This window comes from Oryzias latipes, chromosome 4, assembly GCF_002234675.1.
Source record: "Oryzias latipes chromosome 4, ASM223467v1".
In the NCBI taxonomy this organism is placed as follows: Eukaryota; Metazoa; Chordata; class Actinopteri; order Beloniformes; family Adrianichthyidae; genus Oryzias; species Oryzias latipes.
Genome location: NC_019862.2, coordinates 32,524,475 through 32,540,505, shown reverse-complemented (window position 1 = coordinate 32,540,505; position 16,031 = coordinate 32,524,475). Strand labels below are relative to the sequence as shown.

Sequence of the window (16,031 nt, the reverse complement as noted above, 5' to 3'; positions counted from 1 at the left end):
TGTTTAGTGATTCTTGTTGAGTGATTATGTCAGATTCTGGTGCTGGTTTGGACTGGAAATGTCAATCAAATGCTGTTTCTGCTTTTGTTGCTCTTCTTACCCCAACTTTAGAAAACGCCAAATGTTGAAAAACAAACTGAAATGATTAAACATTTAACTGAAACAATTTCATTCTATTTAAAACTTTGTTTTGGGAAATTCAAGGTATTTTACCAGATTTTAAATCGCTTCAACTTCTCTTTGTGTCAGAAGTCAGAACTGTCTCCAGAGCACTGAATGCACTTCATCTCCCAGCAACCCCAGCTCACAGGTCCTGGATGCTGCACACCTGACTAGGGCTGTGACGATAACCGCATCACCGCGGTGATGGGATCATCACCGCATCACCGCGGTGATGATCCCATCACCGCGGTGATGGGATCATCACCGCGGTGATGGGATCATCACCGCGGTGATGATCCCATCACCGCATCACCGCACGTTTTTTTTTTGTTAAGTTTTGCATGTGGCGCGTGAATGGAGCTATAATAAACACATTAAACACATTCATCTTTCCTGATAATTGACTTTTTCCACTAGTCCTGTGTTCAGACTTTCCTTCTTTTTTTCAGACTGTTTTCTCCTTCTCTCCCACCGCTCTCTCTCATAGGCGCGCGCTCTCAGTGCCTCCGCGCTGCACGTGCCACGCTGCTCCTTTACACACAGGAGCGCGTTTTCAGAAGCAAACAAACTCATTCTACAACAAAAGTTTTCGTCTCGCGAGGAAATATGACAAATTTACTGCGTTCTAATTGTTAATTTACATTGTATTCATTTCCGTTTCAAGCTGCGTGCGTTCTTAAGGGCGCGCGACACGGCCGCCCGCCGGAGGATTTTGTGTGTGTAGGGAGGGAGGGGGGGTGTTATTAGGGGGGGTGTTATTAGGGTTCAACTCCCAATGTTAAACTGCCTAGGATAGAACAAGGGTTAATGAGCATTTTATCTGTACCTGATCTGTGTTCTGATCCTGGTTCTGATTGTTTGCCTGCCCCGACTCTTGTCTGGATCCTGACTACTCCTGCTTCTTCTCTGATGCTCTCATGCCGGTTATTGATTTAGATTTGTGGACTAAATCAACTAAAAAACATTTGCATAGAACGATGAAGGAAATAATTTTAAGTTTAATTCTAACAGTTTGTATTTTAGCTCTGTTTTTCCCTTTTTGGAAGCTTGTTTTGAACTTCTTTCTAGGTTTGAGATATTAATGACTATCAAATAATTTTCTTACTTTCTAGTGATTTTCTTCTTATGATTAGAGTTTGTTTCCTATTTTAGACTCCCTGTCAGTGTAAATATTCTGTTACACAACCATTTGAGACGAGAACTGCAATTAAACGACACAATAACCGGTAATGAGGCTTCTGTGCTGGACAGCAAGTCATTTATTCTGGATCAGACTGATCCAGTCATCTCATGTTTGAAGGCTTCCTTCTTCAGATGGTTCCATCGGATGGAGATCAGCGCTCAGATGTTTTTTGGCCAATCGTGATCCATGTTAGCTAGTGCAGTTCCCTGATGGTCACTTTTCTACCAACCTCAAAGTGGTAAGTTTCCACCTACCCCTGAGCAGATTTGGGATGTCCAGCATCCTCATCAGCCTTGGAGTCGCCGAGCAGCTCCTCTGCTGACTTGCTACCATCCTCATCCTCGTACTCTCTGACGTCATTCAACTCTTTCACCTTTAACACTTTTACTACAAACACCACGATGAACTGAAGGAGGAACACAAAGAAGATCAAAAGGATTATCCTGGAAACGTCCCGGCGACAGAAATGTTTGGGAGAAGTTCTCACCAAGAACCAGTAGATGTTCATGAGCAGCAGGGCGAAGAGAAGAGCGTTGAAGAAGAAGTAGAAGGGGATGTTGGGGACGGACTGGATGCTGGACACGCAGGTGGCGTACAGCACTTTGAGAGGAAACCAGTAGAGACGGAACCAGAACCTGAAAGATGGAGACCAGAACACAGACTGAAGCGGGTCACATCCCAGTGAAAAAGAAACAGACAAAAACAGTGACGCAGCGGCAAACGGCGCTGGCGAGTAAAGCGGGGAACGAGACACAGAGGATGAGTCATAAGCCAGTCTGAATCCTACCAGGAGACACTGAAGCTGACCGAGCCCAGGTTGGACAGGACGTCGTTGAGCAGGTGGTAGCCGCCTCCTCTGGACTTCAGGTAGATGTTGACCTTGGTGAACTCCAGCTGGATGTCGTTGATGTCGTGCAGGAATAACACCAGAATGCCAACGTTGTGGTACCTGGAAGAGGCAGGAAGCTGCCTTCACTACAAATGCAAACCTTTTGAATCCGATTTAGGTCTTACAGGTCTGTTTTATTCGTGTGCTTTTCACTCTGCTTAACTATAAAAGCAAAAATACTCTTCATTCCTTAAAAACTCAAACGTGAAGACAAGGAGGTTTCAGTTCTGCTGCTTTCAGTGGAGGGTTCCCAAAATAAATCGAAGGTTTTCTACGTCTACATTTGTTCTATCGAGGTTCTGCATTAAAGGACGATAGAAACTCTTAGTTTGACTGGAGAACCCAGGAATGAACTGTTTCTTTGTCCATTTTGAAGGACAGAACTTAAAAGCCACCAAACAAATGAAAATAAAAACATTAAAGTTAGAGTTTACAACGTAAATAAATGAATGAATTGACGAAGGAAAAAAACACTGGCCAAATTTGAGCCTGTGGGTCTCCAGGGTAAAACTGAACCATATATTACAGCATTGAACTGCAGAGCATTTTAAAGCTTCAGATTTATTATTTAGTAATAGTAATAGTGGATTTAAAAAGGTACATTAGAATGAAACCACAGGGCTTTACATGGCTAAGACAGCTAAAAATAGCCAAAGGCTGGTTTTCATCTGTGGTTCCTGACCATGATGTGAAAAAGCAGAAATCCAATAAAATCACTTATAAACGATGCAAATAGATAAAATACAACATACAATTAAAACAACATTAAAAGATTTCCTCTATCTTTTAGTTTAGGGCAGCTATAAGTGGACAAGCCACAATTAAAACCAATTTGTGAAGCTCTTGAATGTTCGTACTCAAATCTCCACTTTATCGGTTCACACTGGGCTTGGAATAAGACGTAAAGCTTGTTAGCTAAATTGATTTTTCTACATTTTTAGATTTTTGTTGTTTTGTTAAACACAAATCTCACCAAAACAAAACCGTGAGCAAAAATTGATATTTGAATCAAATCATGAAGAAAGTGTACGGCTGAAAAGTTTGACCTGAACGCGTAGGAGAAGCTGATGAGAGCCAGCGTGATGATGTGGTGCACGACCATGACGGCAGAGTCCTTCCTCCACTCGTCCATGTTGACTGTGGCGTAGATGGAGTGACCGTAGAAGCTGCCCTGGATCAGGTAGGCGATGGCGATGTCCGTGGGCACCGTCATTCCGCTCTTCCAGTCTGGACGAGCACAGAACAACATTTGTTAACCTGGACTTCCCCATTTGCATCAGGTCAAATGTCAAAGAATGAATGTGTAAAAACACTTTAATGACAAAGGGTTTGGGATAAAAAGTCTTATTTATTTCTATTCTGCCTGTAAACTATAAAGCTCTAGACAAAAACAAAGCTGTAACCCTTGTGCTATCCTAGGCACTTTAACATTGGGAGTTGGGTCATCTAGACCCACTAGACAGTGGGGTCATCTAGACCCACTAGACAGTGCTCTGAACCTTTTTACTTCAATGATTTGTGATCTTCACTGGTGTCCATGGATTACATGAAATCTTTCCACCTTTATCCACCTTTGTCATGGTAGGGAGAACACCTCAATGGAAGGGGGCGGGGGTGGGGTGGGGGGGTCATAGGATAGCACAAGGGTTAACAACTGAAATTTCTCCTCCATATCAGTCAGAATCTTTTATGCTGCTGTGAAGCTGCAGTTCTGCAGTGTTCGCCTGTAGGTGGCAGCACTGGCACTCATCTTTCTGACTGCTCTTTCAAATATTATCCATGATTCAAATCACAACTTTTCTAATTAATGAATTCCAGCAATAAATAAAAATGTATTTCTGCTTATGGTGCAGGCTTTTTGATTGCTGACTTTTTGTTGTTGATGGAAACAAATAATAAACTAAAGGAGCTGCATTTCCAGAAGAAAACGCAGGTTTGAACGCTGTATAACTGAATGAAAGGGAAACTTAAAGGGTAAGAATTGGCCAAAAGAAACAAGAATAATTAAAGAAATGAAAGCAGAAATGATCAAAGTTGAGTATAAATAAAGTGAAAACAGCACAATAACAAACAAGATATTTTTGTGAAAAATGACAGTGCCGGGTATCAAACCAACGAGCTTCTGCACCAAGGATTCCCCATGTATTTAAATGGAGGGAAAAATCCTGGAAATCCTGGAATATCTGGAAAAGTTCAAGGATTTGAAGGACCAAAAGTCACAGCTGGAAAAAGCTGAAAGAGCTGAACATTTGAATAGTTGAATGGTTGAAATAGCTGAAAAATAGGAGATAAGCAGGGAAAAAATGAATGAAGATATCAGAATAAAGAAAGAGAAACAGGAAAACAACGGTTGAAGGCTTCATAGCATCAACCATATGTGTGGTAACTACCAGACTGGATACCAGATAAGACGTCTTACTGCGTGAGGTTGGCATTAGGAAGAAGGAGGGATCAGGTTTAACCTAAAAAGAAGTCAACAACTCCACGGCGGCGCCGAGCCTCTGTGCATTACTATTGTTATCTTTAGGTTTGTATCATATAGATTGTATTATAATCATTAACGTGTTTAAAACAAATGAATTAAAAAAAGAAAACATGTAGATTGCCTAATAAAGGTTCAAACTTCATAGCTGGTTCCTGTGTGGGCCGTCACAATATCTGCCCCGTTTAATACTCAAAGTGCCTCTTTGCCCCCACAGAGTCTGCAGTTGCAGTCTGTCGTTTTCATTAAATTCAAATGACCTCAGCTCCTTATCACTCAGGTCAACATTAGTCTGGGTTGGTTACAACGGATCAATAATTCATTTTCTTCCGTGAGCCTTTCCCTGATCTTTTTTATGATCTAAACATTCACTTGTGGACAAAACAAGACTGAATAAATGAAAGAATTGCAGTCTTACTGTAGAAAACAGAGGGCGGGTCGTGGAAAAAAGGGTAGGAGGTGAAGAAGAGCAGGTAGGAGCTGTAGGACCAGGACATGGTGTAGAAGACCAGCTTCCACGAGCTCTCCGGCATCTTGGCAGCATCTTTGGGAAGCAGCCTGCAGCGCTGAGCGAGAGGCTGTGGAGACGGAGACGGAGACGGAGACGGAGACAACCAGTCAGGCCTGCTCAACAGCTCATCTCTACAAAGTCTTCATGCAGCCTCAACCGTTGAAAGTCATTCAAAGAAACAAACGTTTTGGCTGTTTAATACTTTGTGTCAACAAGTCTGAAGAAATCCAAAAGCAAAAATTAAACAAATTATTTGAAAATTAAACACACAATAGCATCAAGAATCCCGATTTGACATGTTGTTGAAAACTCTCAGTTTTTCAAATGTCTATGATTAATTGTTGTTTTAGTTTGTAATAATCTAGTCATGTGTGTTTGGGATTTTAAATATGGTCCCCTGAAAGCAACAGGAAGCAGAAACAGAAATCCACAGGAAGTGGACAGAAAGACAAAACATGAGATCCGTGACCTGGAACTGAAAACAAGTTTTGGTGGAACTTCACTTTCTTCAAAGTGGACATCAACGATTTGAATTCCATATTAATTTGGAATCATATTTCAGGACTTTTTTCAAACTTGACATCAATAAAATTCCCACATTCAGCTGTTTGTCTGCTTATCGCTCAATATCTGGCTTCAAATGTGCCACCAGAAGCACAATAAACCACATTCAATCCTAAATCTGCAGTTTCTATGCTTTTTTATTTGGATCAGTTTGTGGGACACTTTTTTATTTTTTTTTATGTATTTATTTGAATTAGGACAATGCATATTAAACAATGTTTCAGCAGCTGCTTTAACAGAAATATGCCAGAATTAGCACAGGAGCTAAATTTCATCCGTTGTCCTAGGGCAGGATAAAAATATCAACAATTACATTTACAACACAATAAAATAGCAAAATATTAGAGGTAAAAATATTTACAAAGGTTATTACAATAAAAGGCAAGTCTAAAAAGTCCAAGAAAGTCAAAGAAAAACAACAATAACTAATAATGTCTGCAGGACTGGTTTGTTTTCAGCCATTGTTTAAGAGCTGTTTGGAAGGTAGGGTAGTTTTCCCAGTTCCTAATGTGCTGTGGCAGCGTATTCCATAACTGTGTGCCTCTAATTGACACCACTGTTTGGCTGAATTTAGTCCTGCGCCTTTGAACATTACAGTCCCCTCGAGTTAAAGCCCTGGTGCCTATTCCAACATTTTTTTTTTTAACTTATAAAATCTAACAAGGGTGGAGGGGCCAGCCCATTCAAAACTTTAAAAATGAGACAGGCATCCATGTACATTTTATAACTTTCAAGATCCATTATGCCATACTTGGTTAGAATGTCACAGTAATGATAACGCAGAGGCTTTTTGTCTAAAACTTTCAGGGTTTTCTTGAACAGAGACTTGAGGGGTTTCAAAGTGCTTTCATGTAGTAAGACAATAAGTTATATGACTAAAGATCAATGAATGAATATAAACCTTTGCAGCCTCAGTAGTTAGAGAAGACCTTATTTGTATAAAATTTGACAGATTAAATTTAACAATATTGGATATTTTCTTTACATTGCTTTTAGACCTCAGACCAGTCGCACGCACATACGCACACACGCACTCACACACTGAAGGAGGAGGGTTTGGGGAAGAGACAGAAGGAGCTAAAATTGTGTGCCTTGTCTAGGCTACCCCACCTTGGTGGGACACAGCCTTGGTAAATAAAAAAAAAAAAAGATCTTTAAAAGTTAAGTGTGAGTCAAAGATTACGCCAAGATACTTGAATTGTTCTACAAATTCCAATCGCTCCCCATTGACCACTACAGATGGTTGTTCTTCCCTCGTTGGCTGACGTGAAAAAAACATACATACAGTCTTTTTAGTATTGAGATGTAAGCATGACCTTTGGAGCCACTGAAAGACTGGAACCATTGGATTGGTCAATATGAAGTCCTCTTTTTAGCCATTTCTAAGTTTCCTAGTGGTATTTTGATTATGACCACCTAAACGGTGCAGGCTTTCAACAGAAATTGGATCCATTTGTCGACAGATGCATCAGACTGGAGCGCAGCAGGGGGCTGCCGGTCTGCCCAGCGTATTTTCTACGTCACAAATGTCACCTTTCTCATTGTTTTGCCTGCTGCTGAATGCTCAGAAATGCAACGTTAAGCTTAATTTTCATCATACTCGTCCTCCGTCGTCAGGCAAAGCACTTGTTATAAAACACCATTTTTATGGGAGTGGCTCTTTAAAGGTTAAAATGATCAAACTGCTGTAAACTGGATCACAGCTGCATGTCTCCTACAGTGCAAAAGTCAGAGCACTCTTGAAACCACCGCCAGCTGTAAAGATATTACAAGATGCATTGTCTTATGCGACGCATGACTTATTTACACGCATGCACTAAGCCACAAGGCTGCAGAACACCGTTAGCATGCGATTGCTGCATTGTTGAAGAGTCTGCTGATGGTTTGAGATGCAAGCGGAAATACAGGAAGTTGAGGACAAGGCTTCAGATGCACTGATGCGCTCTGATAATGAGGCTCCACCCACTCCACTTTTAAAGAAACTGACGGTAAGTCTAAAAATATGAGCATTGAAGGTGTTTTCCACTGACCCCCGCAATTCAAATGTAAACTAGAGACCAAATAAAAGCTTCATCAGCTTGGTGGCTATTGATACAGGCAGGTGTTCAGTGTTTCATAACTGTCATGACAGGAAACCAAACCCACGTCATGCCCACGTGCACACACATGCACACACATGCACACACACTGTAACTGGAGGCAAGACGGTGAAAGTTGCCCGTGTCAGTGATACCGCCCATCTCAATCAGTTGTTCTCAAGCTGCTGTTCCACGCGTCCGGATGCCATCAGATTCACTAACCATCAACATGAAAATTTAATGCAGCCACTGCTGCTGCCTCTTGAAAGCAGCAATCCAATCAGCATGTTACAGCCGTGTTAGACGCACACAAAGGCCGCCGCCGTCTTTAGCTCACTTTATTTTGAAACTGTACATTTTTTTGACTCTTTAGTCCAAACAAAGATGGGGAGGGAAGCTCACAGGACGAGAGATAAAATGCAAAATATTTGGTGGCGTTGACACATGTGGAGAGGCACCCACCAGGCAGGGGCCTCGTTGGGACAGCTGATTGGGCGAGGTGGTACGTGACGGGGTCTACATGTCCCGATAAGGGAACAGAGTGCAGGACGCTCTCCACATTCCTTTCAATCTCTCAGAACAACGCCCCCCCCCCCCCCCCCATCTGCCCTCTCTTCATCAGCCGATTTCCTACTTCTTCCTCATTTTTCTTTCTTTCTTGGCCTTCTTTAGCTCCCTTCTCAGCCCCCCCCGTCTTTCTCATTTATTTATAGAAGCCAGCTGTCACCACGGCCAAACCCCCCCCCCATTCTTTGACACACACATATTCACACAGGGTGAGGCGGCCAAAACCACCACACCAGAGGCTGAAACCCTTGAGTTCTTCACCACCATGAGTGAGGATCCTGGCTTCAGAAGGAAACATCCCAGTCATTCTGTTGTTTCTGCAGAATCAGACATTGTCTCTGTCAACATGAACATCACGGCCCCTTTATTAGAAACACCTGTCCATCTGCTCGTTAACGCCAATCATCCAATCACATGACAGCAGGTCAATGCATGTAGACGCGTCTGTCACGACGGTCTGCTGCTGTTCAAACAGCATCAGAACGAGGGAGAAAGGGGACTGAAGTGACTTTGAACCACGGTTGTTGGTCTGAGTTTTTCAGAGCCACGGGGGGGTAGCTATCCCCCCAGCAAAAAAGCGTTGGTCCCATTTTTGAACAAATACCATTAATAATAAAGATTAATACACCACCAACACAAACACCTTTAAGCATTGCAAAATTAACAAAAGCAACATTTTTTGAATTGCATTGTGTCCATTGGCCCCCTGTGGGCTCTCAGGAATTTCTACACATTTTAAAATATTTGATCAGTGCTGTACTTTAGGAATAGCACCTCAGCTAAAATAACTACTGTTTTAATATGAATACCAATAATAATACAACAGTTTGAAATACATATTTGGTGCCTTCCCCCCTGCTGCTCTCATTTGGAATCCTTCTAAAACCTTCTGGCCCCCCAATCAAATCCTCTGGTTCCACCGCTGATATCATGGAAATGCTTTTAACTTGCATTCCTTCATTCATCTTCTTCCGTTTGTTCGTTTCAGGGTCACAGGGCTGCTGGAGCCTATCCCAGCCACTTCTGGGCGAAGGCAGGGGACACCCTGGACAGGTCGCCAGTCTGTCGCAGGGCAACAAACACCCACGCACTCTCACTCTCACACCTAGGGACCATTTAGGTTGACAAATTAACCTATGAAGCATGTTTTTGGACGGTGGGAGGAAGCCGGAGACCCCGGAGAAAACCCACGCATGCACGGGGAGAACATGCTAACTCCACACAGAAAGGCCCCCCATTGATGTTCTGGTTCAGGTCCCCCAGCCGGGACTTGAACCAGGGGCCTTCTTGCTGTGAGGCAAGAGCGCTAACCACTGCACCACCGTGCATTAAAACGTGTCTTTTTTTCCAAAACAAACCCTTTTTTCCTGTTTTTGATCTTTCTAGGGCGAACTGCTCATTTGCTTTCTTAGCGAGTTTTTGAGACTTTACATCAGGAAGATGGTTCTGGAGAGTTCTGGAGAGTTCTGGAGAGTTCTTCCAGGGAGTGAACTGTTCCTGAAAATGTCTGTATCTCCTTTTGAATCAAACTTGGTGGGATTTTCCAGTAACTGTCCTAAAAGGTTTTAAAGAAACCCCATAGAACGGAATGCAGGGCAGTGAGTCCGTTTTTGTGCTCCAAGCTTTTAAACACGTAAAATAAAAGTAAATTAGCTTCAGGTTCAGATGTGACTTTGTTAGTCTGTCAATAAACTCAATTCCCCCCCCCCCCCCCCCCCGCCCAACAGGGCAAAAGCAGGTCAATGCGGTTAAGACAATCATCTCATCTTGTGTCAGGGAAATGCTCTTCCCTTTAGCCTTCACGTTGCTGTCATGTAGCAAACACCAAAGCTTTAGCATCACATTGACCAACATTTCTGGACTCAAACACGTTCCTGCAGAAAGGCTTCAGCTGAAATGTGGAAGAGGAAACAGGAGATACTGTTCTTTGAAAAATGGCGCTGCAGGCCTGTCGACCAATGAAAGGTTCCCTCAGCGACCAGCAGGGTTTCTGCCAAACCCCAACGTACCAAGAAGAAGGAGAAAAGCCCCCCTCCATCTTGCTCACCCCCAGCGTCGTCTGAGTTTCTCACTGCTGAGAGTTTTTAGCTTTAAGCAGTTTACTAAAAAACAAGAGGCCACTGAGAGTAAATGGACTCTTGCATAAGAAGACAAAGTGGGTCAGTGAGTTCAAATGCCCACTCATGAGTGGATGTGTTCAATCAGGCCTAATCCCATTCCCCCCTCTTCTTGTGATGCACCTTTTCCATCTTTGGTTTCCCAGAGATCTGTTCTGGATTCCAGCAGCGTCCCTGCTGAACGGCCTGCCTTTCATTTTCTGACCGTCTGACTTCTTCCACCTGAAGCGATTCCCATCTCAAACCGTCTGAGGCTGTTACGCTCTGTCCGGTTAGTTTATGTCCTGAAAAGAGGGCCGGCTAAACCATCAATGACGCCATCTTTAATCCAGCATTTGAGACTGACGGCGCAGGGCTAAAGGCAGAAACACCCGTAAAGCAGGGATGCCGCCACATGCGGCACATTCAGCTGTTTGGCTCGCCAAACTGGAATAAATTGGATTGATCTTCTTTCTCTTTCGGCTTTTCCCATCAGGGGTCGCCACAGCGAATCATCGTTTTCCACCTCACTCTATCATGAACATCTTCTACCCTAACGTTAGCCAACTTCATGTCCTCTGTTAAGACATCCATATATCTCCTCTTTGGCCGTCCTCTTGCCCTCCTGCCAGGCAGCTCCATCTCCAACATCCTTCTACCAATATATCCACTATCCCTCCTCTGAACATGTCCAAACCATCTCAGTCTGGCTTCTCTGACTTTGTCGCTAACACAGGCAACATGAGCCGTCCCTCTGACGTACTCGTTCCTTATCCTGTCTAACCTGGTCACTCCCAAGGAGAACCTCAACATCTTCATCTCCGCTACCTCCATCTCAGCCTCTTGTCTCTGTCTCACTGCTACCGTCTCTAACCCATAGAGCAGAGCTGGTCTCACCACTGTCTTGTACACCTTTCCTTTGAGTCTTGCTGACACTCTTCTGTCACACAACACTCCTGACACTTTCCTCCACCCGCTCCAACCTGCCTGCACTCGCCTCTTCACCTCTTTTCCACACTCCCCATCACACTGAACTGTTGACCCCAAGTACTTAAACTCCTGCACCTTCTTCACCTCAGTCCCCTGTAACCTAACGCTTCTACCTTGATCCCTCTCGTTCAGACACATGTATTCTGTCTTACTACGACTGACTTTCATGCCTCTTCTTTCCAGAGCAAACCTCCACCTCTCTAGCTGTTCCTCCACCTGCTCTCTACTCTCACTGCAAATTACGATGTCATCCGCAAACATCATTGTCCAGGGAGATTCCTGTCTTACCTCGTCTGTCAGCCTGTCCATCAGCATAGCAAACAAAAAAGGACTCAAAGCTGATCCTTGGTGTAGTCCCACCTCCACCTTGAACTCCTCTGTCTGACCTACAGCACATCTCACCACCGTCATACTTCTCTCATACATGTCCTGAACTACTCTGACATACTTCTCTGCCACTCCAGACGACCTCATACAGTACCACAGCTCCTCCCTCGGCACCCTGTCATACGCCTTCTCTAAATCTACCAACACACAATGCAGCTCCTTCTGACCTTCTCTGTACTTTTCCATCAACATTCTCAAAGCAAAAATGGCCAAACTGGAATAAATTGGATTGATAATTCTCATTAATGATTGATTTTCTCTGTGTTTCTGGTGTCTCCCCATGGATAGTGCTCTGCAAATACATCGATCTTTTTTAAAGTGCAGGAACCTTTTCTGCGCTCATGGGGTGTCAGAAAATGTGCTGTTTTCCTGACGTTCCTGTGCGTTTTCCCAGTCAGACAATCGTTTTTACGATCGTCCCAGCATCACATGAATGCAGCATTTCTCTAATTTTCCCCTGAGGAACATCGACCCATTGGTGCAATTGGCACTGAAATGAGAACAAAAGCCACAGATTTGAAATAAAAACTCACAAATGTTCTGTTTTAGAATACATATGATCAATTTAAAGAAATGAAAGTTAGTTTTTGTCTCCATTCCATGTTGTTTCTTTCTCTTATGAGGTGAAATACCAAAACGTGCCCCGCATCTGTTTCCTTCTGTCAAAATTTAGAACCCTTTGTGGCCCACTAGTCCAAATGTTTGCCCCCCCTGGGCTAAAATGTGCATTAAGTGGACTAGCATGAGGGGTGAGTGGTCTTTTGGTGCCGTGTTAAACTTGCCTTTAATTGATTAGAATATTTTTGTGGTCTGTACTTTCTGACTAAGCGACTGAATGACAATTTCGGGAATTTCTTGTGCATGTCTCACAATGACAAAAAGAAGTCTATTCTATTCAAATTAACCAATTAACCACTTAACCACTCAAACTTCCACAAACTTCCTTTTATGGTGCAGAGAATGAAAATGTTTGCAAGCTTGACTGAATTGCTGCATCCTCTAACAGGAATGTAACTCCTGAAGACCTGAAACTTCCTGTTCTGGTCCAGTTCTGGTCGTTCTGGTCTTGTTCGGGTGCTGTTTTGTTCTTGTCTTGTTCTGGTCCTGTTCTGGTCGTGTCCTGTTCCTGTTCTGGACGTGTTCTGGTCGTGTTCTGGTCTTGTTCTGGTCGTGTTCTGTTCCTGTTCTGGTCTTGTTCTGGTCATGTGCTGTTGCTGTTCTGGTCGTGTTCTGGACTTGTTCTGGTCTTGTTCTGTTCCTGTTCTGGTCTTGTTCTGGTCGTGTTCTGGTCTTGTTCTGGTCGTGTTCTGGTCGTGTTCTGGTCGTGTTCTGTTCTGGTCGTGTTCTGTTCTGGTCGTGTTCTGTTCTGGTCGTGTTCTGGTCATGTGCTGTTGCTGTTCTGGTTGTGTTCTGGTCGTGTTCTGTTCTGGTCGTGTTCTGGTCTTGTTCTGGTCGTGTTCTGGTCGTGTTCTGTTCTGGTCGTGTTCTGTTCTGGTCGTGTTCTGGTCGTGTTCTGGTCGTGTTCTGGTCGTGTTCTGTTCTGGTCGTGTTCTGGTCGTGTTCTGGTCGTGTTCTGGTCGTGTTCTGGTCGTGTTCTGTTCTGGTCGTGTTCTGTTCTGGTCGTGTTCTGGTCTTGTTCTGGTCGTGTTCTGGTCGTGTTCTGGTCGTGTTCTGTTCTGGTTGTGTTCTGTTCTGGTCGTGTTCTGTTCTGGTCGTGTTCTGGTCATGTGCTGTTGCTGTTCTCGTTGTGTTCTGGTCGTGTTCTGTTCTGGTCGTGTTCTGGTCTTGTTCTGGTCGTGTTATGGTCGTGTTCTGTTCTGGTCATGTGCTGTTGCTGTTCTGGTCGTGTTCTGGTCGTGTTCTGTTCTGGTCGTGTTCTGGTCGTGTTCTGTTCTGGTCGTGTTCTGGTCGTGTTCTGTTCTGGTCGTGTTCTGGTCGTGTTCTGTTCTGGTCATGTGCCGTTGCTGTTCTGGTCGTGTTCTGTTCTGGTCGTGTTCTGTTCTGGTCGTGTTCTGGTCGTGTTCTGTTCTGGTCATGTGCCGTTGCTGTTCTGGTCGTGTTCTGGTCGTGTTCTGTTCTGGTCGTGTTCTGTTCTGGTCGTGTTCTGTTCTGGTCGTGTTCTGGAAGCTGCTTCTCAGAGTCACCTTTAAACCCCATTCTGTCACAGATGCCCTGGTGGCTTTTCCAGGCTCAGGGCAAATAGGATTTAAAGGCTAATCCAACGGATGGCAGAGTTTTAGACTCTATACATGGGGGGTAAATATGGCTCACTGCAACAACCCCAGAGTTTTCTGGAACCTTCTGGTGCTGGAATGCAGAAGTTCCTGATTATTTCTGAGCCCTGACTTTATTTCCGTTCATCACATAGACGTAAGAATCCAGTAACCAAGATCCTGTTCGGTTTTATATTTTTAGGTTTTCATTTTTAGTTTGTTGGCTGCTGCTTCCCAAAATGAACTAACAAAAACTAAATGTGTTCAATTAAGTCCGAAGAAAACTATTCCTGGACAGGTTAGGTCGCCAGTCTGTATGTTTTTCAGTTCCACTTTTGAAACCAAACATTGTGGTGTTTTTGTGAAACGGTGCTGGATCTCTGTTGTGGTTCCTGAAGTGTTTCTGTGAAAAACGTTATTCAGAGGATTTTCAGCGATCTTTGTTGAAACTTAAAAGCCTCAGTTGGCGTTCAGCTGCATCGTCATCAGCTCCTCGCCGAGATGAGACTCTGAAGGAAAAGGAATGCTTCTGATCAGCAAAAAGACAAAAACTATCAAAGTTCTGCTCAGAAATGGGAGTGAAACTGTGGGACAGAGCAGCAGTAATGCAGAGTTTAGCCCGCCCCCTCTTCCCCTTCCCGTCATGACATGCAGCTCTCCTGCTAAACAGAGGAAACTATGACCTGCACACTTCCACACGATGCCCGTTCACTGGAAACCTCACGGAGAGCGGCATGCTGGGAAGTGTGGAGCTATCATTTGATTGAATTCAAATCAAACTAAATGAAGGGGAGGGGCTGTGATGAATCGGCTCACAGTGACGCACAAAGAAATGTGAATGACTTGGTGCAGAAACAACAGCTCTCTCAGCCATTCATCAGCCTCACAGGGATGCAGACACTGAGCACGCCACCGCCACGTTCCAACCCCGCCGGGGTTTCAGGCGCACTCACAGCCTGCGGGCAGGACGCGTGCAGAGGGAGGTGAGCTAAATAAAGTCCAAAGTTTTTGGTCCATCATGTCCACGGATGAGCTGAAGTGAACCAGAACCAGAACCATGCACATCAAAAACAGAGCAGAAACCACGAGGAACCCTCCTCCTTTTTCATTAACAGTGATGGGAAACTTCTAGGTAATATTTGAAAATTCACATTACTCAGAAACCACCAACACAGCTGCAGGGCTGCTGTCAAGCAGAAGGACGCTGAAAATTTGAATTGGATTTGATTAAAAACACATATGTTCAATGAGATACTTTGCAAACCAGCATGTGGCTGCAGGAGCTGGGATGATCAGAGTTTATGACTGCAGCAAACCTGCAGAGACTCTGATGTCTGGATGTGGGTTTAAACACGGCACAAGAGACGGATCCTGACAGGACAGTCCACGGCAGAACCAACCCTGAGGTCGTGTGACTCCTGGAGTCACAGAAACCCTCACACTACAATGTCGGTCTTTCGTGACACATGCGTGATGTACGTAGTTCTTAAGTCTTGGTGCGTTCGTGGATGTGCGCAGACGTCCTATAAAGATTTCAGCCGAGAATTCTGCTTAAAATATTTGGCCGGTTGAAAATTACGCATGTTTTACGTACGCAATTGTGGAGGATTTTTGCGCATTTGTGGCTTTCTGTGACCGTTCCACATTCCTCTGACGGACCTCTCACGCATGGACCACCGATGTATGACTTTTATATCATGTATACGGCGCACAGATCACGTTCAAATGATGTCATTGATACACAAATCACTAATAAATTGCGCAATACTCAAGCATGTTCGTTGATTTACGTGTTCCTTGTGTAATTTATTTATACGTCTTCCGTGGTTTTAACACAGTTTATTCGTGATACGTCTGTGAAAATTTCACATAGAGACCATGACTTTGCTCCCTTTTTCCACGTGGATTC

General features: G+C 43.9%; 1 protein-coding gene across 1 annotated transcript in view; it reads right to left on the bottom strand.

The window, feature by feature from the left end:
• Positions 1-16,031, bottom strand: part of cers1 (ceramide synthase 1) — a 30,531-nt gene that overhangs the window by 4,703 nt on the left and 9,797 nt on the right. The window contains exons 2-6 of the mRNA XM_004068382.3: positions 5,135-5,294; positions 3,281-3,461; positions 2,133-2,294; positions 1,833-1,980; positions 1,600-1,751 (exon numbers count right to left, since the gene is read on the bottom strand). Of these exons, the coding sequence (XP_004068430.2) occupies positions 1,600-1,751; positions 1,833-1,980; positions 2,133-2,294; positions 3,281-3,461; positions 5,135-5,294 (803 nt within the window). The remainder of the gene's footprint in view (positions 1-1,599; positions 1,752-1,832; positions 1,981-2,132; positions 2,295-3,280; positions 3,462-5,134; positions 5,295-16,031) is intronic.